At 34.9% G+C, this 22,743-nt stretch overlaps 2 protein-coding genes across 2 annotated transcripts; both read left to right on the top strand.

Annotated features, from left to right (window-relative positions):
- The first annotated feature begins 283 nt into the window (after positions 1-283).
- On the top strand, positions 284-13,199 carry tmem244 (transmembrane protein 244). Its single transcript, XM_023278824.3, has 6 exons — positions 284-411; positions 7,480-7,565; positions 7,669-7,745; positions 9,641-9,766; positions 10,041-10,085; positions 12,593-13,199. Exons 1-6 carry the CDS (start codon positions 319-321, stop codon positions 12,688-12,690), a joined length of 525 nt encoding a protein of 174 aa, XP_023134592.1. The 5' UTR covers positions 284-318; the 3' UTR covers positions 12,691-13,199.
- Positions 13,200-14,633: 1,434 nt separating this feature from the next.
- On the top strand, positions 14,634-20,831 carry fkbp6 (FKBP prolyl isomerase 6). The gene is made up of 9 exons (XM_023278808.3): positions 14,634-14,874; positions 16,236-16,353; positions 16,435-16,524; positions 16,609-16,811; positions 18,976-19,095; positions 19,188-19,385; positions 19,510-19,619; positions 19,731-19,821; positions 20,612-20,831. Exons 1-8 carry the CDS (start codon positions 14,800-14,802, stop codon positions 19,795-19,797), a joined length of 981 nt encoding a protein of 326 aa, XP_023134576.2. The 5' UTR covers positions 14,634-14,799; the 3' UTR covers positions 19,798-19,821; positions 20,612-20,831.
- Positions 20,832-22,743: the final 1,912 nt, after the last annotated feature.

Here is a 22,743-nt window from a genome sequence, read left to right as displayed (position 1 = left end):
TATTGTCTGTTTCTTACTTAGTTGTATTTTAAAATGAGGCCTCCGAATGTCATTGTATTCCAAATTTAAATAAAGGTTGAATGAATGAATGAATAAGTTGCTCTAGAACATAAATGTTTGTCACTTCCTGCAGCACTAAGCATCCAAACAAAGCTCCTTCTCCTGGTTTTGTCTAAGTGTGCACATCTCTACTACGGCCTGCTGCCTTTATCCCTTTTGGGATTTACTCCGACTTCTTAGTAGTAATCTCATTTCATCTAATCCTCCAACATGCTCTCAAATAGCACCGCATTCTGCCATTTAGAGCAGCAACCATTCATGTTGTTGGACTACTGCTGTCGCTGCTGTGGATTCACGCTCATAAAACGCCATGGACCCTTTTCCCTCAAGACGACGCCCAGCGATACCTGCGTAAGGATGCCAGTAGGGAAAGTTTTAGACGAGATTTAAAACCTCGGAGAAGTAATACTGCACGTTATCAAAAGCTTGTTGGTGATCATAATCAAATGCTCTGTTTTCTGGTAGAAACCACATTTTTATTCCAAGTTTGTGATTCATACAGTGAAGCCCTGTTGCCATATTATCAATTTTAATGATCATTTCATCATTTTTTAAGATAAAAAAAGTTTAAATTCTCTGATTGCAGCTTCTTAAATGTGAATATTTGCTGGTTTCTTTTCTCCTCTAGCTTTGTTCTTGGTCCAGAAAAGCATTGATAAAGTCAAATCATTTCAAGAAATTTTACGTTTTGCTAGAGCTGCGAAAAACAAAATAAACTGATTAGTTGTCAACTATAGTAAATAAATGCACAACTATTTTGACTGGTTTAGATTCAGTTTGAGTCATGTTTTAAGAGAGAAACAGTCAAATTTATCTGATTACAGCTTCTTAAATGTGAATATTTTCTTATTTTGTGGACAAAGCAAGACATTTGTCACCTTGGATTTTGGGAAATATTGACATTTTTCATAATTTTGTGGAATTTTAACAAACAAAAAACCCATCATATTTATTGAAAACTTAATTGACACATAAATGAGCAATGGGAATAATAATTTTGTTCTTTATCTGTTGTTAAAAATTAGATTTTCAATTATTTTCATGATTGATTAGTCAGTTTCAGTCATTTTTTTAAAGAAAAAAAGCAATTGCAGCTTCTTCACTGAGTATTTTCTGATTTCTTTCCTCCTTTATGACAGTAAACTGAATATCTTTTGACAAAAAAGACATTTATCACCTTAGATTTTACAAAGCACTGATATTTTTCATCATTTTCTGTTTTTTTATTGGTCAAAAAACAGATTAATTAATTCAAAACATAATCTGTAACTATTTTTGATGACTGATCAATCAGATTTAGCCATTTTTTTCAAGAGAAAAATATCTAAATTCTGTGACTGCAGCTTCTTAAATGAGAATATTTTCAGTTTTCTGTTCTGCTCTATGACAGTAAACAGAATATTTTTTTTGACATTTGAGGCCATCATTTGAACTTTTTAGACATTTTTGACCATTTTTGGACCCACACAGGTAATTAATTGTTTAAGAAAGTTATTGACAGATTTAAAAACAATCATATCACAGCAAGAAAAATCATTTTCATCATTATGTAAGAAGATTGTTAATCTATTATGAAAACTGTTTCTTTATAGCACTTTTGCTTTGAAACATATAGGAAACTATTTGTGTATAAATGTGATTTCTTTCTTTCATGGACATAACAGGGAGATAAGCTATGAGGCTCAAAAGTTTGAATAGATGTAAAATTGTTTGGATTAATCAATTAGTTGACAACTATTAAATTAACTGGCAACTATTTTTTATAACTGAATAATTAGTTAAGAGAGAATTTCTAAATCATCTGATTGCAGCTTTTAAAATGTGGATATTTTCTGGTTTCTTTTCTCCTCTATGACAGTAAACTGATTATCTTTGGTTTGCATTTGAAACAAGACATTTGTCATTTTGGAATTTGGGAAACATTCATTTTTTTCGTCATTTTCTGGCATTTTATTAAACAAACTAACCAATTAATCAAGGAAAAGATCAGCAGATTCATGAAAATAATGAGTTTCAACCCTATTTTCTGCACAGTAGTAATATTAGTTGCACAATATTCTGCAGTAACAGAAGATTATGCAATAACGTGCATGCAATTTGGAAACTTTAACAGACAATTTATTCACATTGACTGACTGCCATTTGAATTATGGATCCTCACAGCACTTAAAAACAACATTTATCTGAGTAGTTTGATATATAATGATGATATAATGTGTTTAATGTCATAATCCTGCTGTCGTTTCACTATTATTAATTGTAAAAACCTCTTTACTTTCCTGTGGCTGCACACACGTGCTCAGTTGGTCACACTAAAGGTGTGAAAGCAGGTTTCTAGGACGAGTTTTTAAAGCTCGTCTGGCCCAGAGACTGCAAACAATCCAGAGTGTTAGTGGAGGTGTTTAGCCGTCTCTGGAGGTATTAGCATGAGCTCCGCTACTTTCCTGCTTTCAGACACTCACAGTATGTGGCTGGGAGAAAACAGATTACACATCCCTCCCCGCTGAAGAGGCCACAACAAGATGAAATGTGGGTCACAGTTCAGGCTCCATTTCAGCCTCTAAATCCCAAAACTTTCAAATCAGCAACACGCGAATAGATTGAAACCACAGCAGGTAATGCACCTTAAGTCCTGTGATATTTAGGTGAAGTTCACACCTGAATTAACATCCTAAAACTGTCTTGGTAATTGCAGCAAAACCTTAAAGAGAAGCTGAATCTTGAGCTCTATGCCAATACAAAGAGACTCTGTCTTAATTAGGACCAGTCTAGTCTATTAGTCGGCTAAATAACAACCTTAAAACTTTAAATATTCTCAGCTGCAGCTCTACTAAATCTGTTGCAACAGTATTTATGCACCTGCCATAGCAGTCAGAACCAAACATCCTCTTTACTGGATGTTCTCCGCCTGGCGATCTTCCAGGAATGGAGCCGTTATCATCTTTTAAACAGATCTGACCTGGTCCTGGTACAAAGACTTCCCCAGGGTGCAAGAGGTTAATGCATCTTAACACCGGCAATGAGCTGTCAGCAGGGCGTCCTGGAATGTAGATTAAATGTTATTTTAAGTGCTTAAAGACCCCCTACGATGAAAATCAACATTTGTTTAGCTGTCCTTATGGTATTTTTAAATGCTGGAAGACACATCATGAGTGTAATAAGCGGTAAACACAAGATATTAATATTTTCACCTTGAGGATGAAGTGTAAAGTTAATTAGTACCAATTCTGTCGGTTTGCAGGGTGGAACTTTCTGTATCACTATTGTTCTTCAGAATTAGCTTCTGGTTCTGATGTTCTAACTGTCCATTGTGTAGGATACAATAGTTTTACAGTGTTTTAGCAGAGCAGTAGGTGAGCTGGTGTGCTCGAGGTGCAGCGATTGATGGAGGGGTGAGCGGAGAGGCTGCACTTTCTAGAGAAATGACAGCGTAGAGTTAAACGTATGGCATGTTAAGGCAGGAATGGATTATTTTCATGGACAAAACACAAAACAAAAACAGTTTTTAGGGGTCTAATGAACAACAACACAACTTCCTTAACTCCATATCAGCATCTTTGTGAAGCTGCTAACAGCTCTGCTTTGACCAAAATGTTAATGTAAGATGACAGTGCTAACATGCTGTATAATTATTGCCTTTAAAGATGCTCGTGTTCATGAGAAAAGTCCTCCTCCCCTGATTTTTGTGAATGTTTTGTGAAACCTCAGAGTTCACAGGTTGCGCCTTATTTGTCGACGTTTGCTGAAATGTCAGAGGCCCCAGTGAATATTTTGTTAATGCAGTAGAACGCAGACTTCGGGTATAAGTCTACTGTTTATTGCCACGCATTTCACATGTTGTTAGCTTACTTGTGATTTCTGCATGTTACTGCTACCTTGACTAAGGGAAACAGCAACAACAACCTCCAAACAGTTTTGATGAAGATTCGACTCCTGCAATAAGGTAGACCTGCCAAAGTTCAATCAAAACACTGTTTTGCGGGCCACCATCACTGTATCCCGGGCTTTGCTCCACCCAAGACAACTGTGATTGGTGTAAAGTGATACAAACCAGCCAGATAGCAGAATGATAATGAGGGGCAGCGGACCATTTTCTAGCTCTGAAACAGCACTGTGGATGTATCTGGAGGTTTTCTTCATACTTTTAGAATGTCTGAGGACAATGTTGATATTTGCTTGTTAGCACTGGTTGCTTCTACATTAGAACAGCAGCATCCATTTTCTCAACAGTGTTCTCAAGACTTGTGACCAATGTTACTACTTAAACACCAAACATTTGTTGTACACGACCCATGTCATAACCACAGACTGTTTATAAAGGTGACGTGACCCATAGGTTTCCTGAAGAGTAGTTTCAAAGCTCATGAACTCTATCTTGGCAGTGGCTCATTCTAACTCACAGCTAATCCAAAAATGATCTAAGAGGTGAAATGTGAGCAAAGCTGAGGCGGGCGATGTACGGTTCTGTGAAATTCAAAGCAGTCACGACATTTATTATACTATAAAATTTATTATACTTTAAGTTTTAATACAATTTAGACAGGTGAAATATATAAAAATTCACCCCTAGTACAGTTGTAATGAACAGGGAAATTAGCTATGGGGACCATAACTGTTTTCTGTACCAGGCTGGACACATGTTTATTTCTGATGTAAAGTTGGACATTTTTACATGAAGGTCTATGGAGGCTGACTCACTTTTGGAGGCGGTCTCAAGTGGACATTTGAGGAACAGCAGTTTTCTGGCACTGGCTTTATTTTTCAGCATTGATGCATTGTTGTAGCCACAAGCACAAGACTTCCATTTGAAGACAGTAAATATACATTGCCGTCACTTAGAAATGTCCTTATTTTGAAAGAAAAGCATTTTTTTCTATGAAGATAACATTAATCAGAAATACAGTCTAGACATTGTTAATGTGGTAAATGACTATTCTAGCTGCAAACAGCTGATTTTTCATGGAATATCTACATAGGATTACAGAGGAACATTTCCAGCAACCATCACTCCTGTGTTCTAATGCTACATTGTGTTAGCTAATGGTGTTGAAAGGCTAATTGATTATTAGAAAACCCTCGTACAATTATGTTGGCACATGAATAAAAGTGTGAGTGTTCATGGAAAACATGAAATTGCCAAACTTTTGAACGTTAGTGTAGATATTCACCATCTAAGCTTGTTAGCAATTTAGCATTTAATTAGCATTTAAGACCGAGCAACAGTCATTAATACTACATTTATTTTACAGAACCCTAGTTTAGTTATCTTTGAGTTTCTGACAATTTTTTTAAGACATCACTTTAGAATCAGTTTTATTGCCAAGTAGGTTTTCACATCTGAATAATTTGACTAGGTTTTGATGCGGAACATTAAATGCTGATGAGTAGAAAAGGATTAAAGAAGCATAAAATGAGTTTAAAAAGCAAATGTTGCAAGTCAGATGAACAGGGAGTGGTGCAAATGTAAGCAAATGTTTATGGTGGACAGGAATGTGCAAATTGGATCTCTGGGAAACTATAATGAGCATTTTTACTATTTATACACTAAAGCAGACATTTTTAAGTCCAATAATGTTGTTTTACCCTCAGGCAAAGTTTAATCACCTCCTCACTCCTGCTTCTTTTACTCTTTAATTTTTATTTCCTGGCTGGATTCATAATTCTGTTATTTGGCCCCAAATACACTTCAGAAATAAGTCAAGATAATGAAGCTTAATGTTGCTTTTTGATATAACTTCAGATGACACAAAGGCATGAAAAAAGGTTTTGTCCTGAAGATGACCTAGTTCCATTAAGATTCGAGCAGGTAAACCAGAGATCCAGCAGTGACAGCTGACTGGAACGGAGCTCGTTATTAATATAATTAGTTAGAGTCGCGTTTGACAGGTTTAAATGTCAGCGCTGAGGAAAAGGTCTTTATCTGAGAGCTAAAAGGTGTCATGTAGCTCATTCAGGTGAAAGCTGCAGTCAATCGGCTGTGAAACATGACTTTAGTGAAGCCGTCTGCTGGGTCTGGGTTGTGAAGGAAAAGAGAAAATGAAGCAGAGATTTTGTGCTTTTCAACAGTTAGATATAGAATAATGCACATACTACACTCCTTTAGTTATGAGTCATACATGTTGTTGAATTTGATGTTTTGGCCCACTAAGGTTGGCAATTTCAGTTTTTTACAGAAGTCAAATGAAGGAAAAGTAAAAAATCAATACCAGTAAGATAAACAAGCTAAAAAAACAAACAAACAAAAATCCCTACTTTCTTGGCTCAACAAAAAACATTAATGCATCAGTTTGTATCAATCTTTTTGATTTGTGATGGCTAGCTTTTCCTCTTTAACCAAAGTATTGTTAATATTCATTGGTTTGCATATAAGCCTTTAAGTTAATTAATTGAAAAAATAAGTTGTTCCAACTAGTTCTTCTAAGTTATTTAAGGGGATTTTTTTGTGTGTTACATACTTAATTGCAGTATTCGTGAACACAGCAAAAGTTTTTGGCTTTTTTTCCTTCTTCATGTGGTAGCGCTCAAGAAATGATCTAATTCAACAACATTTGCATCAGTGTTTTTAAGGGATGAAAACTTCTAATGAAATTATTTTCAACCAGCAAACTGCATTAAATTAAGGGAATTAGCTTTTTCTCTACAATCAAAGTTGAGATAAGATTAACTTTATTGATCCCTGCAGGGGAAATTCACAAAGGTGTTTTTAATTACCACGTACTTGATGATCGATAGCATGAACTTTAAGCTGATTACACGACAAATTAATTTGCTACGACTAGTTTTACCGTGTTAAACAGAATTTTTGTGTGGCATGTACTTAGTTTTCATAACTATGAGCTCAATTTTGTAAGTTGATAAACATTTCAAAAATTAAATTAATACAATTAGATTTTCCTCAGTAGCTATTGGCTTTTCCATGTCTTTCTTCAAATGGTAGCTTTTAAGAAATTCATTTAAATTCATTTTTAAAAAAATCCTAAAAATAAATTGCTCCAACTAGATTTTCCACGTTTCTTGAATGTAATTTTTGTATGGTACACATTCAGTTTACATAATCATGAACACAAGTATTTAAGTTGGCAAAATCTAATTTCATTTAGTGGTGGGAATAGGTTCCTTTACTGACTTTTGAGCGTGTACAGCTAAAGTACATGATCAATTATATAGTAATTATTATATATATATATATATATATATATATATATATATATATATATATATATATATATATATATATATATTTTTTTTTTTTTTTTTTTTTTTTTTTTTTTTTTTTTTTTTAAGTTAATGCCAGCAAACAAAATTATACTTGAGAAAGTTTCTTCATGCTCCAAGAGAAACATAATGTATTTACTAGTTCAAAAAGCTCTGCAGGTTTTATTTCTATCAGTTTAAGGTGTGGTGCTGTCGTCTCCTCAGGTTGTCCTGCAGAATCTGTTGATGTGCATGATCTGCTTCTACTCTCTCTACTACATCGTGGTCAGCGTCTGCATCGGCCTGCTCAGGTAAAACCACAGTAAAAACACCTGCTGATAAACATAACTTGGTGTCAGACAGAAGAGCTCAGTCAGTGTTTGATCACTTCACCATATTTTCTTCCATCTTCAGGGTTCATGAGATCAACAGTTTGTTGGCTCCATTCGACTACACGACTCAACCATCATGGCAGAACCCAAAATACCTTGGTGAGTCCAGCAGTGGAACACAGTCAGGAATGTTTCCTCAAGAACGTGAAGTTATATAAGAACATGCATTGTTTTACGCTCCTATTGCTTGATTTTGAAGGCAAATATTGCACTCCAATACTTTCATTTGATATTATAATTACTGGTTATACTGTTAAAAAAATCTACATTCTTCAATAGTTTTTTTTATTTTACAGATTTTTTACAAATTTTCCATATTTTGGTAAATATAATAAAAAATATGAAGAAAATTACAAAAATAATAAAATAAAATAAAATAATAACAGTCACAGAAAATAATAGAAAATAATAGAAATATAATAGAAAATAATAGAAATTTACTAAAATGAATCAAGCCAAAACTGTAAATAAAGTACACATTGCAAGTCTAAATTTTTACAAATGATAAATTGTTCTGTAAACTTACACAATATATTTTACTGTCTTTATTTATTGTATCAGCAACAAAAAATATTTCACAGATATTTGCCGTTAATTGAAAGAAACCTAAGCATAATAATGATTGAAAATGGTGAACATTCCTAAGCTGTTATTTAACAGATGTTCTATCCTCTGTTTAATTACAGATATCTGGTAAAATTACAGGAAAAATTATTTGTTTACCTGTTTTCACTGAAAAACACCAAAACCAAAATATTTTCTTATTTTGTAGAGTAAAAATGATCACTTGTTCTTTAATATGTGACTATTTTTACTCTGTTTAAATTAGCAAAAATATGTGCTGTTATTTCAAATAAATATTTTTCATATTAAGGATTTAAAAAAGGTAAATATCTTTTTTCAACAGATTTTGGTTGTCTCTAAGCCATTCTCAAACTACTCCCTACACACTGTAAAAAGTGTGTTCAAGTTGTGTTTGAAATAACGTACCTCTCCAAAAGAATCTCATTTATCAACTTTTCAGGATAACATCAACTTGAAATTTCATTTTTCCCTTTAAACTTTTTAAAATAATTTTGGTAAAAGTGCAAAAATCAGATTTACTACTTCTTTAGTGTTGTGCATTTTTTTCTGCTCCACCACCATCACTGTGAATTACAGGGTAAAGAAACAGAAAGGACGCTAAGTCTAATGGCAAAATCATGTTCTATGTTTAAGTTTGGGCAGAGCAAAGATTTAAGTTGACTTTCCCTGACATGATGCAGCACAAACAGTACATTTGAGAGAAATGAAACCATTTAAATACAGTACAGTTAACTTAAAATTTAAATAAATAAGGACTGATAATAAAAAAGCGAATGACATTTTAACAGGCATTTAAATTTATTCATAGGGCAGAAATGACAAGAAAATAATTTTGATTTCTGTCAAATACAGTAAAACAGATTCATTGGCTTTACTGACACCTCAAAGGCCCTTTTAAGCAGGAATAACCAGGAATATGAAGCTGCACTTTGAGCTGCTAAATGACTGAAGAGATATGACTGTAATGTTTGTCATTTTCTTCTTTTATAGTTGGATTTAGATTTCTTTGAGTCAATACTTGATGCAATTTTTCTGTCAAATCACTCCTATCATTCCCATTTGCTCTAAAAAGCTTTTAAAAATTAATTAGGGATGACTCTTTACCATTTATGTGCTTCAGATCTAGACTTCAGTTCTAATATAATAATTTAATTTAAACCAATTAGACAACAACAGCATGTGCAGCACCACTAATAACCTGAATCAGCTGCGTTCAAGGCAAATATACAATAAATAGTGATGGATATTTGGTAGAAGATGAAGAAATAAAAACTTATCACTGCTGATTCTTCAGATTCCACGTTTTGACATAAACTGAAAGACTGACAAATTTCTTCTATTTAATTAAATATCCCCCTGCTCATGACAAACAAGCAGAATATTCTTCTTCTTCCTGTCCATGCGTCCAGTTGGAGTGATCTCCACAGAAGTGACCTACGTTCTGGGCGGCCTGGTGTTCGCCTGGATCGTGGAGGAGTGGGTTTGGGATTATGCCATAACTGTCACACTGCTGCACATCGCCATGACGGTGGCAGGTAAACAAACACACACGCACACACACACATGCACACATACACAAAGTGGATCAATAGAGCGGAACAGCTGATGGGATTAGAGTTTGCTGCTTATGTAACTGGATCTGGTGGCTGCAGTTCAAATATGTATAAACACTCAACTGCGGTCCATCTGGACGTTCACTCAGCTGAATTAAAGTTTGCACACATAAAAATATCTGTTTTTATTTTTAATTAAAGTAAAATGCAAGTGTCTGTCACATTTTAATCACAGTATCAATGTGCATTTTTGCAGTGATGTCAGAATTGCCTTCAGCTGAGGAATGGTGGATGGCTCTGGGTAAGGTTTTTATTTTTCTCTTTATAAATGTGCTTTCTTATCTGTCTTTATTTGCAGAGCATTAAAAATCACTCCTTTTTCTCAATATCTGATCAATTTATTCCTTTTCCTCCTCCCAGACTTACTGTAACTCACTTCCTACATGCCTTCAGATTCAGGCTACATCCACACGAATACATTTTCATTTTAAACCCTGAATGGTTTAGGCCTAAAATCCATAGCTGATCTGCTGTCACTTTATGAACCATCTGGACCTCTGAGGTCATCAGGTCCTGGTCTGCTTTCAGTCCCTAGAGTTAGAACAAAACATGGTGAAGCAGCGTTTACTTATTATGCTCCACATATCTGGAACAAACTCCCTGAAAGCTGCTCCAACTCTCACTTCTTTTATATCACAGCTCAAGATTTTTCTGTTTCCTATTATAGCTTATTTTAAATGCAAATTGTAATCTCATTTTTAAAAATATATTTCTAATATTCCTGTTCTTTTCTGTGTTTTATTAGATTTATAATTTTAATTGTGCTTTTTATGCTTGTCTGAATGTTTCCAATGTTTTTAATGTTTTAATGTGAAGCACAACACAGCTGCCTTGCCTTGCCTTGCCTTAAACAGTGATTTGTACAAAGACTTTATATATGAAAGATGGATGTAGGGATCATGATGACTGTTTTGAAGCTTCAAGTTTGAAATTTTGGCTGTTGCTATCTTAAAACCTGACACGATGAGCAATGGTTAGATCTGATTTGAGAACCCTAGAACGTGCATTGTTGTATGGCTGCAAGCTGTCAATCACGAAGTATCCTTGTTTTTAGTAGCACTAAAAACAAATCCTATTGTTTTTTACAAAATTAACAATTAAAGGGATTTGGAACTAGCAATTGAGACCACAAACTCATTGGGAAAATGTTTACTGAGGTAACAACTCAAGTAAGAAGTAGTTTCATTTTCTCATAGATTTCTGATAATCAGACTTCATTTTGCAGCAAGATGAGTCGCCCCCTGCTGGCGGTTAGTGAGAATACAGGTTTAAGGATTTGTTTTTTAAACTTGGAGGCTATGTCTGTCTATTTTATAGAATCTATGGTTTTATGAATGAAAACAATGAAAACAATTTCCATCCTGACAAGCATTTTAGGTCTGTTTTAGGACCACTCTACACACATAACAACACGTCTGACAATATATTCCACATGATCATTTCTTGGGCATGTAGGTGTTGGTGTAAGCATGAAGCAATGGGATGTATAGGCATAAATTTTAGGGTGAATGAATGGAACATGTATTAGTCTCCACCTTTAAAAACATGAAAGAAACAAGTAAAAGACTTGCATTTTTAATAAAAGACAGGATGAGCCTTTTATTAAGGACTTGGCTGCATATCACTCTCCAAAAACCATATTTATATCCAATATGCACTACCGTTCAAAAGTTTGGGCAATTTCATGTTTTCCATAAAAACTCATACTTTTATTCATGTGCTAACATAACTGCACAAGGGTTTTCTAATCATCAATGAGCCTTTCAACACCATTAGCTAACACAATGTAGCATTAGAACACAGGAGTGATGGTTGCTGGAAATTTTGGATCAGTTTAGTGTTATCTTCATTGAAAAAACTGCTTTTCTTTCAAAAATAAGGACATTCCTAAGTGACCCCAAACTTTTCAAAGGTAGTGTATATTCCATTATGTACTGAATTGGTATCTAGTGCCTGTGTTTAGTGTTTTTCTTTACATAAGTAAAGACATTTCCCCTGTAAAGTGTTGCAGACAAGGAACAAATTAGTGCTTAAAAATCACCAGAATTCAGGAAATGAAGTGTTTGATGCTCAACATTTCCTGGGGATCACACCCACAGGAAATGTTCATTGTGTCTGAGGTGATGTGTTTCAGTAGACTAAAACTAAAGGAAATTTGGTTTGTGGCAAAGAAGAAAAAGAGTCATATCCTCAAATCTAAGGTGCTGGACACCACAAATGATTTTTTTTCAGAAAATGACTAAAATCAATTGTAGCTGACCAATTTTTGTCATTTGTCTGCTTCTAGCTTCTTAAATGTAAACATTTTCTGATGTCTTTGCTCCTCTATGACAGTAAATTGAATATCTTTGGGTTGTGGACAAAACAAGACACCATTTTCTGATTTATATAGACCAAACAGCTAATTGTTTAACTGGGGAGATAATCAGCAGATTCACTAGCAATGAAAATAATCATTATTTGCAGCTGAAATTGGATTTTTGCGGAAAAATCTCTGTTTGGGTGTAAATGCAGCAGAAGTTATGTGTTTTATAATAAGTATGTGTTAATGTGGATGTAGCCTCTGGTGCTGCAGACAGATTGTCTTGTTGGAGGACGGTTGGGTGAAAAATCATTGACATTAATGTAGAAACTGCTTCCTAATTGGTCAGCGAATAAGGATGTGAGGAAAACAAAAGTTGGTAGCCTGCAAACCTTTGTTAATTTCTCCTTTTTCCTTGTGCATTTATTTACTTCCTCTCCCTGCAGGTTCAGGCCTGGTGATGATGATAATTGGAGGACAACTTCTCGCCTACAAACTCTTCAGGAGCAACTTTGTGTATCCAGCTGAACTACAGAACTTCTAACGACAACGACAAAATCTTTTAGCTGGTTAATCTCAGGTCTTTGTTTCTGGTAAAAACCACTAAATCATGTCTATCTAGGTTATATACAGACATATATTCATATTTTCTATAAAGCAACCATGAGGAAGACTTTGACTTTTCACCAGATAACTCGGTTCATTAGCTGATCCCACCTTGTACAAATCACCCTCCTTTGTCTAATACTGTTTTTGTAACATATTCTGTACAGTTTAAATACTTTTTGTATTCTTTCTTTATCCTCAAAATATTGGAAACTGAGCAATAGAAAAGATTTTACAGCTGGAAGCTTTCTGCAGTGATGAGTTAAGTCACACGACAGATTTGTATGTAGCTTAGCAGCCAATTACTAGACAGTAAGAAAATGTCAGTGCTGTTTATTTTATGCTAAGTTACCAAGAAAAGTTCAGATCCACACCGCAAATAATCATTTTAATGCTGGTCAGTTATGTTAGTTAAAATGTATTTACATTAAAGATTTTATGCATGAAGATTGTTTTGTGTGTGTCTGTCCATGCATATCTTCAATCTACAGAGATCCCAACTACTGTGGAAGTTGACTCAAACAAATGAGCTCAACATGTAATACGAGGAAGCAGGAATATAATTAACATGTACATATATACAGTTCAAATAATTGGCATACATGCACTTTTTATATTTAATAAATCAGTGTAATAGCCTTAAGCTACCTGCGCCATTTATGGCAATTCAAATAATTGTAGCACATTATGTAGACTTTATTTGTTCACCCTAAAGATCTTGGATATTTACATTTTTTATTCTCAATATGTGCTCTGACATATTGTGGATGGATTCAGAGTGTTGGCCTATTTAAAAGGAAGACTGTGGCATTTTGATGTTTTTAAAGTAAAGACAAGCACAAAGTAGCTGTAAAATTGCACATCTATAAGAACAGACAGCCAGACTCACTCCAAAACAGATTTTAAACATTTTTATCAAGAACTGTATAAATATGACACCTTGATAAAAGACCTTAAAAACAAGAAGGCAGCTAAAACTAATTATATGTTCAACAAATTGCTTCTTGACCCATGATGTTCTTAATTCATCAAGAATTCAGTATTTTCTCTTTTCTTGAAATATTTTGGTATATGTGTCCCTGGTATGAACACTTTCCTTTGTACATATTCTTAGTATACATACATTCTCTAAAATAAAATACAATTTAAAAAAAAGTCAGTTCTTCATATCATTTTTTTCTTTCATGAAGTAGGACCTGATTCTCTGGTAGCAGCAGAGAAAGTGCTGCTCATAGGGATCCTTGAATTTATTGAGATTTACATGTATAATACTGCAGGGTTCTAATTTTGGTATATACACCAATTAGGTTATTTGATAAAATATATAAACATAAAGGGTTGTCATTTTAATATTTAAATTACTGTGGTTATTTGGTATGGTATAGAACATTGTATGGTTTTAACTTTAATATTTAAAGCAGACGGGTAAATTTGCATTTTATATAATATTGCAGAGTCTTAATTAAACTAATATTTAAATGAGTTACATAAATTCACAAATAAATAACATTTTATGGTCTTAACCTTATTATTTAAATTAGACAGACATATTTATATTTTACATATTAATGTAAAGTCATAACAAAAACATTTAACTGACTCAAATAAATCCAAACAATACATTTTGTGTTACTTAGTTTCTACGGTTTTAGCCTTAGTTTTTAAACAAGTAAATAATATTGTAGGATTTTAATTTAAAAATCTAAAGGACTCTGAAGTATCCACACAATAAACAGCAGTGCAGAATCTTAACCTTAATATTTTGCATTATTTTTATTTCTTTTATTTGTAATATTTAACATTTTTGTCAGACTTACAGAATACAGAGTTACATTACCACACAGGAGTGTTTCAGATAAAATGTCCGACTGGAAACTTTAATCAAACGCACCTTCACTTTTTGACCTGTTTGTTGAAGAGTCACTTAGTTTCACCAGAACCTGAACAGAACCAAACCTGAGCCACGAAACACAGAAGCTCTCTTAGCTAAGACTAAGCTGTTTAATATTTCTCAGATAAAGGCAGTAACTTACCTTCCAGCTGCTAAATGTCCAGGAACGGTTTGATATCGAGCATCCGCAGGATGATGGAATCTGACGGGCCGCTGACCAGCAGCTCTCCGGTGAGTTTAAACGGTGTTAGCTCCGTTAGCCGCTCAGTTAGCTGCTCAGTTAGCTGCTAACATGCTAACCAAAAGGAAAACATTACATGCTTCATATAAAACGAGAGAAAGATTTCAGACTGAAACACTGTTTGCTTTTTACTGAGCAATGTTGACATTTTTGGGCCATTTTGCTATTTTATTGTATATTTGTGCAAGTTTGTGCATATTTGATGAGATGATTACTCATTTGCATATTAAAACCTAAAATTGTAGGAATCTTGTACCACCCAAAAATAAAATAAAGTAAAATAAATAGGTGAATAAATATATAAATCATTGTCTTTTTGTATATAGTCAGGTGGGGACGTTTCTTGCTTATATCTGTTAGTTTAAATAGTCTGCAATAAAAATAGATGTAATTTTGCAATACATGTCTTTAAGACTTTTCTTAAAACACCAAACTCTCCATTGTTTTCTTCTTATCTATATTCTGTGGAATGTGGAAATAACACTGAGCACTGCCATAAAAGTTGCCTCAATGCAGAAAATGTAGACCAACTCATATTTGGTTATCTGTGATGGATATATATATATATATATATATATATATATATATATATATATATATATATATATATATATATATATATATATATATATATATATATATATATATATATATATATATAAGATCAAAAAATATTCCTGTATTTTCTTTCAATTTTGTTTGTTACAGATGTCTGGATTTGGTTCAATTATGAGGCACTTGTTGCACAGAACAGGAATAATATTCAAGGAACGCAATTTATTTATTTTCTTTTATGCATTTTCTCCTTTTTCCATATATATCCAGAACTGAAAATGACTAAAATTGATTCTGTATTTTTCCAGACTGTGTAGGAACCCTGCATAAATCAATTTATCAGCAAATTCATTTTACAAGCCAGTGAATTCTGCACTACACATACTATAAGTATCTTTAAAAACATGAAACTGAAGGTTCACACATACATACAAACCCCATAAACCTTTATATAAAGCTGCTGAAGTGCACATGTTATACTTGTGTATCAAATTCGTGAATAAATTTATTAGGATTTATCAGAAAATTCTAGCATAAATCATCAATCTTGTGTCACAGAGACCAAACAAATCTCCAACAGAAGCGAAACAAATCATTAATACAAACTGGCTGAAGAAGATCGGGTTTCTGTTTAATGCATTATTTTGTTTATTTTCACTTTTTATGTCTTTCAGTTGAATAAAAATGTTACATTTTGTGATTTAAATTTCCTTGTTCTGTTTCCTTTTGGAATGATCGGAAAAAACACAGATTTTGTGTCACTCATATTATTAAAATCACATTTCTCTCATTGTAGAGTCCTTTTGATCTGCTCCGTCATCAGATGAGTGATGTTCTGGGAGATGGAGGGATCCTGAAGGAGGTTGTCCAACCAGGAGAGGGTCCCCCAGTGCCCCAAAATGCTTCAGTTTTAAGTATTTATAAATGCAAATTAATTTCTAAAACCTCTCATTATGATCACAGTTTATTACAACAGCATTTTTAATCTTCCACAGTCCATTACTCTGGTTTCCTGGAGTACTCGGACCAGCCTTTTGAAACCACCACCAACTTTAGATACCCTGTAATGATGAAATTAGGAAGAGGTACGAGATTCTTCACGCAGGTTGAACAGTAACTTTCCTGCTCTTGTTTGAAAGATGTTTTTTTAAACGTGATTCTTGAAACAGATATGACACTGGCCGGCCTGGAGCTTGGTCTGCTCACCATGAAGAAGGGAGAGTTTTGTCGTTTCCTCCTCCAGCCTCAGTATGCTTATGGAGATATGGGATGTCCTCCGCTGATCCCTGCGGCTGCCGTGGTTCTGTACGAGGTCCACATCCTCGACTACCTCGACTCGGGACAAGTGGATGAGTTTATTGCTATGAGTCCGGTAGGGAGGCTGCAGATGAATCCTGAAATTACACACGATTGTGAGTGATTTTCTTGATGCTAACGTGTAAAAATATGTGAAAAAAAATGGAGCTCTAAATGGAGGAGCTAAAGCTGCTAAATGACTCTGACAAAGGTGCAACATTTATTCCAGTTGATGATGCATATTGTAAGTTTTCTCGCTCGAAGCTCCTCCTGAAGCCTCCTCGTCTCCTTGAGGTGCTGTTAAGTCACTGGAAAATCCTTCATGATGTTGCACAAGGAATAATTTTCCGATCTTGGGTGTGGAAAGGATGCGAGAAACCTTGAGTTAGCATCATGAAATCACTCAAAGTTTACCAACTTGAGGATTAACAAATGCATGCTACTGTTATGCTATCAACCCAAGCATGATTTATACATGTTTTCATCCTTGCAGGCTTTTTCATTTTTGTAATTTTTGAACAAAACAAAGGAAGCACAGCTCAATAATTGAATGTGGACTGTGAAACTGAACCTTTTCTTTATCAGGTGCTATTAAAAAAAGTTCTGAGACTTTATCTATTAGGGCTGCAGCCAATGAATGTTTTCATTGTTTATTAATATGTGAATTATGTTGTATGTTAAAACAAATATAATGATACAGATAATTGGAAAGATGCTGAATTTTGGACAGGTCGACCTCTAGTGGGAATATGAGACCAAACAATAATAAATCTATAATGTTGTTTGTTTTTTGTGATAAATAGGGCTGCAGCTAGCAATTATTTCTATTGATTAATCTGTTGGTTGTTTTTCTGGATTCATCAGTTAGTTGTTTGGTCTTAAAATGTGAGAAAATGGTGAATAATGTTGATCAGTGTTTCCAAAAGTCAAAGATGACAAGCGTCTTTGTCCACAAACCGAAAGATATTCAGTTTGCTGTCACAGAGAAGGAAAGAAAAGAGAAAATGTTTACATTTAAGAAACTGCAATCACAGAGTTTTGACTTTTTTTTCTCCAAAGCATTACTCCAACTTATTAATCGATTTTCAAAATGTGTTTTCAATTAATTTATTAGCAGTCTAGAGACAAATTAAAGGAGACGTTAAGCATCTGAGGTGTTGTAAGGTGTCCAGCAGGACAGATAGTCCATGTCTGGAACTCTACATATTGAAAAAGCTTCATTATTCCCAAAGAAATTTCCACATTTGGTGGTTTGATGAGGATGCCTAAGAGTGGTGACCTGCTGGTCTCATCAGAATAGTTGGTGATTCATTTATTAGTTGATTACCAATCGATGAATTGTTGAAGCTCTAGCAACTAAATAAATCAAAAACAGTTGAAGTTTGGCCACTTTCTACTTCAAAGTAGCTCTTTGAAGTCCTGTTAAGTATACACATCAGACAACACCTACAGTGAGCGCTGAATTTCTCCCTAAACTAAGCGATTCTTCAGTTTGAATTTCATTGACTTATGTGTTGATTTCAAATTATTTTCTCACAAATTTGCTTATTTATTGAGGTGATGGAAATCTTTTATTTTGCCCTAAGAAATAATGGAAAATAATAATATTCCGGGTAAATAGTTTGGGATTTACTCTAAGAAGAAAGAAAGATGGAGTGAGTGTTGCTTTTTACAAAAAACATGAAGGATAAAATGTAGAATGAGGCATCAGAGCAGTGTTTGACCTCATGTTAGACTTGGAAATGGCTTGTTATGTTGTTTAAAGTGGGAGTAAATCATTCAAATGAAAGCAGCAGAATCGGTTGCTGCAGTGATATGATTTGGACTGTTTGCCGTATGTGAGTGAAGAAGTGGAGCTCGGTTAATGCGGCACGTTGGAAAATAAGTTAAAAGAAGGCCATGGCATGACAGCACTGGAGCTCTTCCACCGTTCAGCTGCTGCTTCTTCTCCTGATGGTAGCTGCAGACCCTCCTCTGGGCACCATCACGATCTGCTACATGAAGTCATCCAGCTGCTGACAAACACAGAACGAGATGTTTGTGTAAAAAATCACGTGTAACTCGGGTCCGGATGCTGACTAATATGGCTCCTCCGTGCACATGCAACAGAAGCAGTCGTGGAGCTTTCTGATTGGTTCTTGATGAAACATTTTTAACTGCCAAAGTAGTTCTATCAGAAACTGCCTGGATGATTTTCTTTGTGTTGCTGCTTTCAAGCTGTTTGACTTTTGTGTCTTCAGGAGGAGCAGAACGTCGCTCCTCTTTCAACACTTCTGGAAGTTGTCGACACGTTGCGCAGCTTCGGCAACCGTTGCTTCAAGCAGAGTCGCTACTACAACGCCAAAGATCGCTATAAACAGGTTTAAACTTTAAGCAATTTTTACACAGCTTCTTTCACACGTGCTCACTGGTGAAGGTTAAAGTGTATTTTGCGACTATGCTTTGTGGACAGGCAATGACGCTGCTGAGAAACAGGGAAACCCAAAGCGATTCAGAGAAAGAGAAGATCAAATCAGCTCTGCTTCCTCTTTATCTGAACCTCTCGCTCACTGAGCTCCGTCTGGAGAGTCCGAATAAAGCCCTGAAATACGGAAACAAAGCTTTAGAGATCGACTCTGCCAACACAAAGGCTCTTTTCCGCTGTGGACAGGTCAGACTGAGCTTCTGTGTGAGATTAAAACGGATGTTTTTCATGTTTCACACGGTAGATTAGCTCCATTTTAGCTTTAATTATAACTGTAGAGCAGTTTGACATTTGTTTTTGTCTCTCTTAGGCTTATCTGGAGCTACAAGACTATGAAAACGCTCAGAGCTGCCTCATAGCTGCTCAAGCAAAGAAGCCCTTTGACAGCGACATCAACACCCTACTAAGGAAAGTGGTGATGTAAGATAATTTAATGATTTAGAATAAAATCTGGAGTCAGGGCAGTCGGGATCAGCTGTTTTTTCTGTCTGTTAATGTGAAAATATTTGTGTGTTTTTTTTAATGTTCCAGAAGCTATAAAGAGAGTTTGGACCACCAGAAAGACTTGTACTCAAAGATGTTCAAATCTCTGAAGTGAAAATGTGAGAGTCAGCAGTAGAAGGTGAGAAATCCTCTTCATTAATTCTTCATCTCTCTGTCTGTCTGAGAAGGTTAACATTTTATAATAAGCTCTGAACACTGTGCTGACATTTTTCCACTATTTGTAAGCCTACAACCCACAGCTAAATGTTCTTATATCCTATCAAAACTGTGTGCAATCAGGCCAAAAGAAATGACTTCAAAATTTGAATAGTTGTTACTGCTTACTCCTGCAGTGGATGGTAAAAATATAAGGACTTTGCTACTATACCAAGGGTTTATTTTTTCCTGCATCAAGGATTTTTTAGTACCTCGCCAAAGAAATTTTAGGATCTTTCAATGCTAACCCATCAAACTCTCCTAGTTCATATCAAAGATTTTACTATAAATATTAAACACTGATGTCAATAATAAACATGAAGTGGAATTATCACCTTTTTAACATCATCAACAGAAGCTTCAAATATAGAAGCTTTGTTAAATTCAAATTTATTGCAGAGCTGTTGTACTAAAACTGAGAATAAAAAAAATACATATAGATGTAATTCCATACAAAATCAATCAGTCCTTCTCAGAAATACCAGGAAAATTAAGAGATTTCTGCAACACAGACTCATTCTGAGCAGGACAAGAAGGATTTATTTTGTCTGCCTCACACAACTACATCTCCCATGAGTCTTTATCATTCACACTGTATGAAATCCTCATTAGACTTTAAGTTAAGCTGAAAAATATGACCAGATACTCAAACTGTAGCGTCATTTTAGCCTTAAAAGGAGACTGACGGCTTCATTAAAATTTTTGTGTTGCAGGTTTCAAGATTCCGCTGCAGATTTCCTTTCTGTTATTTCCAGATTTGCAAGTTGTGTTTTTTATTTCTTCAGGAATTTAATTTTCTTCTTTACATGTTCACTAATAATGCAGCTGTTTGTTTCCTGAGATATTTTTTGTAAAAGAATCTCTTGTTTTTTTCATGGACTCTGATCACTCTTAAGGTGATAATAAAAATTAAATATGGCTTTTCACCTCTAACACATCTAGTTTGTCTATTTGTTCTTTGTGATCTTTTTTCTTAAAGTTGATGTTTAATTTAGACGAAAAGTTGATTATAATTCCTGCACAACTGATTTTTTGTGCCGATTGATTACCACAGTTGTACCAATTGTGATTTTAAGTGTAAACTGCAATGTTCAACTCATGTTAATGAAGAATATTAAAAGGATAAATCACTAAATTAGCATTCATCTGTGCATTTAACATGCTAGCATGGATGGGTTTTTTTTGTGAGGTGCAGCTTTTCAGGTAGAAAATGATGTTTTGTGGTCAGTTAGATTGTTTTAAGTGTCATTAGTTGTGGTGAAAGATTAAAAATTCATGATATCAGTAAATATTAGAGGTGTAAATTACGCTGGAGGATGAAATGTGTGTGATTTAGCATTAGAGCTGCTGATAAACTTTGTGTTTTCGCTCACAACGGTTCAGACAGAGTTCATTTAATCCGGTCAGAGGAGATGGGAGGAGTTGGGGGCTGAAGTTTCACTCGGACTAATTATCTGAGGATGGTGACAGCAGGGGGTGCACTAGGAGATTATTTAAAGTTTGTTTTGAAGCGCTGGGGGCTGTTTTTCTGCACTTCAGACACCAAAGAAAGGTGTGAATAACCTGCATCCCTCAAGCTGCAGCAGCAACACTCTGCATGCACGAGATATGAGATACAACACGATTAAAATAAGCATAAAAACATGAACGTTTTGAGAATAAATGTGAGATTTTTGCAGAAATTGTGAAACCAGACGTCAGCCTTCCCCTGTGTGCAACATGATAAGTAATTTCTCTGCTTCTTCTGTATTATTCTCATATTAAAACCTGCTTTTCTGCTTTGTGAGCTCTGCTGCTGAGCTCCCAGGTGTCTCTGCAATGTCAAGGTGGAGGAAGACGGAGGCTGCTGGGGGATAAAACGAGGGAGAGATGGGATGACTGGGGGAGGTGGGATGACGAGGGATCAGAGGTGGGGAGGAGGTTAATCCACTTGTCACAGTGTGCGAGTGTTTCACCATCAGGAAGTCATGCTGTGTGAACGATGGACACGATGCTCTCCAGAATCACTCAGTACCTTCATCTCAGGTGAGGTGTGTGTGTAAAATACGTATATTTATTTGCTCTAACTGATGTTTGTGGTCAGATTTTTAGGATTATCTAAGATACTGCACTATCCTGAGCTTTGCTTTTGTTATTCATGCTTGCAGAATCATGCAAATGATCCTTAATTTGTGCAAATGCAGCTTCGAAGTGCTGAGTATTGGAATTTTGCAGTATCTGAAGCTGCTGATTTGCATTAATACCGCAGTTAAGAAGATTTTAAATCTCACTTGATGCTTCTGTACGTGAAAATAAATAGTTTTGTCAGCTTTACTGCACTCTCCAGGCTTAATTTGCAAACATTTTAGCTGCATTCATGAACTAATTTTTATCAACTCTGGTGAAATGTTTGCATAATTTGTTGTAGTTTTTTTATACTTGTGTTCTTGTCTGCAGTAAAGTTATTGAATTTATGCTGTCAGAGGAAACACCAGGCAAATGCATTGGTAAAATATAGTCATGCACAATTTTTAAAGCTGCATAAAGATTAGTACCAGCATTCTTCTTTTTTTTAAAACTCATTTCAATAGGAATTTTCCGTAGTGAATGTTCATGCAAATACCGCACTGAAGTACAGTTTTGAGTACAATTTTGTACTTTAATTCAGTATTTCTATTTTGTTTCAAGGGGAGATATTCTATTTCCTACTTAGCTACATTTATCTGAGCATTTTTAACGGGTGTCAAACAAGCGGCCCACGGGCCAAAAGCGGCCTTCCAGAGGGTCGAATCAGGCCTGCAGAACGACTTTGTAAACTGTAAAAATGAGAAGACATTGACTGCAGTTTGTGAATTTGTGAAACTAT

Source organism: Amphiprion ocellaris, chromosome 12 (assembly GCF_022539595.1).
Source record: "Amphiprion ocellaris isolate individual 3 ecotype Okinawa chromosome 12, ASM2253959v1, whole genome shotgun sequence".
Classification (NCBI taxonomy): Eukaryota; Metazoa; Chordata; class Actinopteri; family Pomacentridae; genus Amphiprion; species Amphiprion ocellaris.
This window is presented reverse-complemented; position numbering and strand designations above follow the sequence as displayed.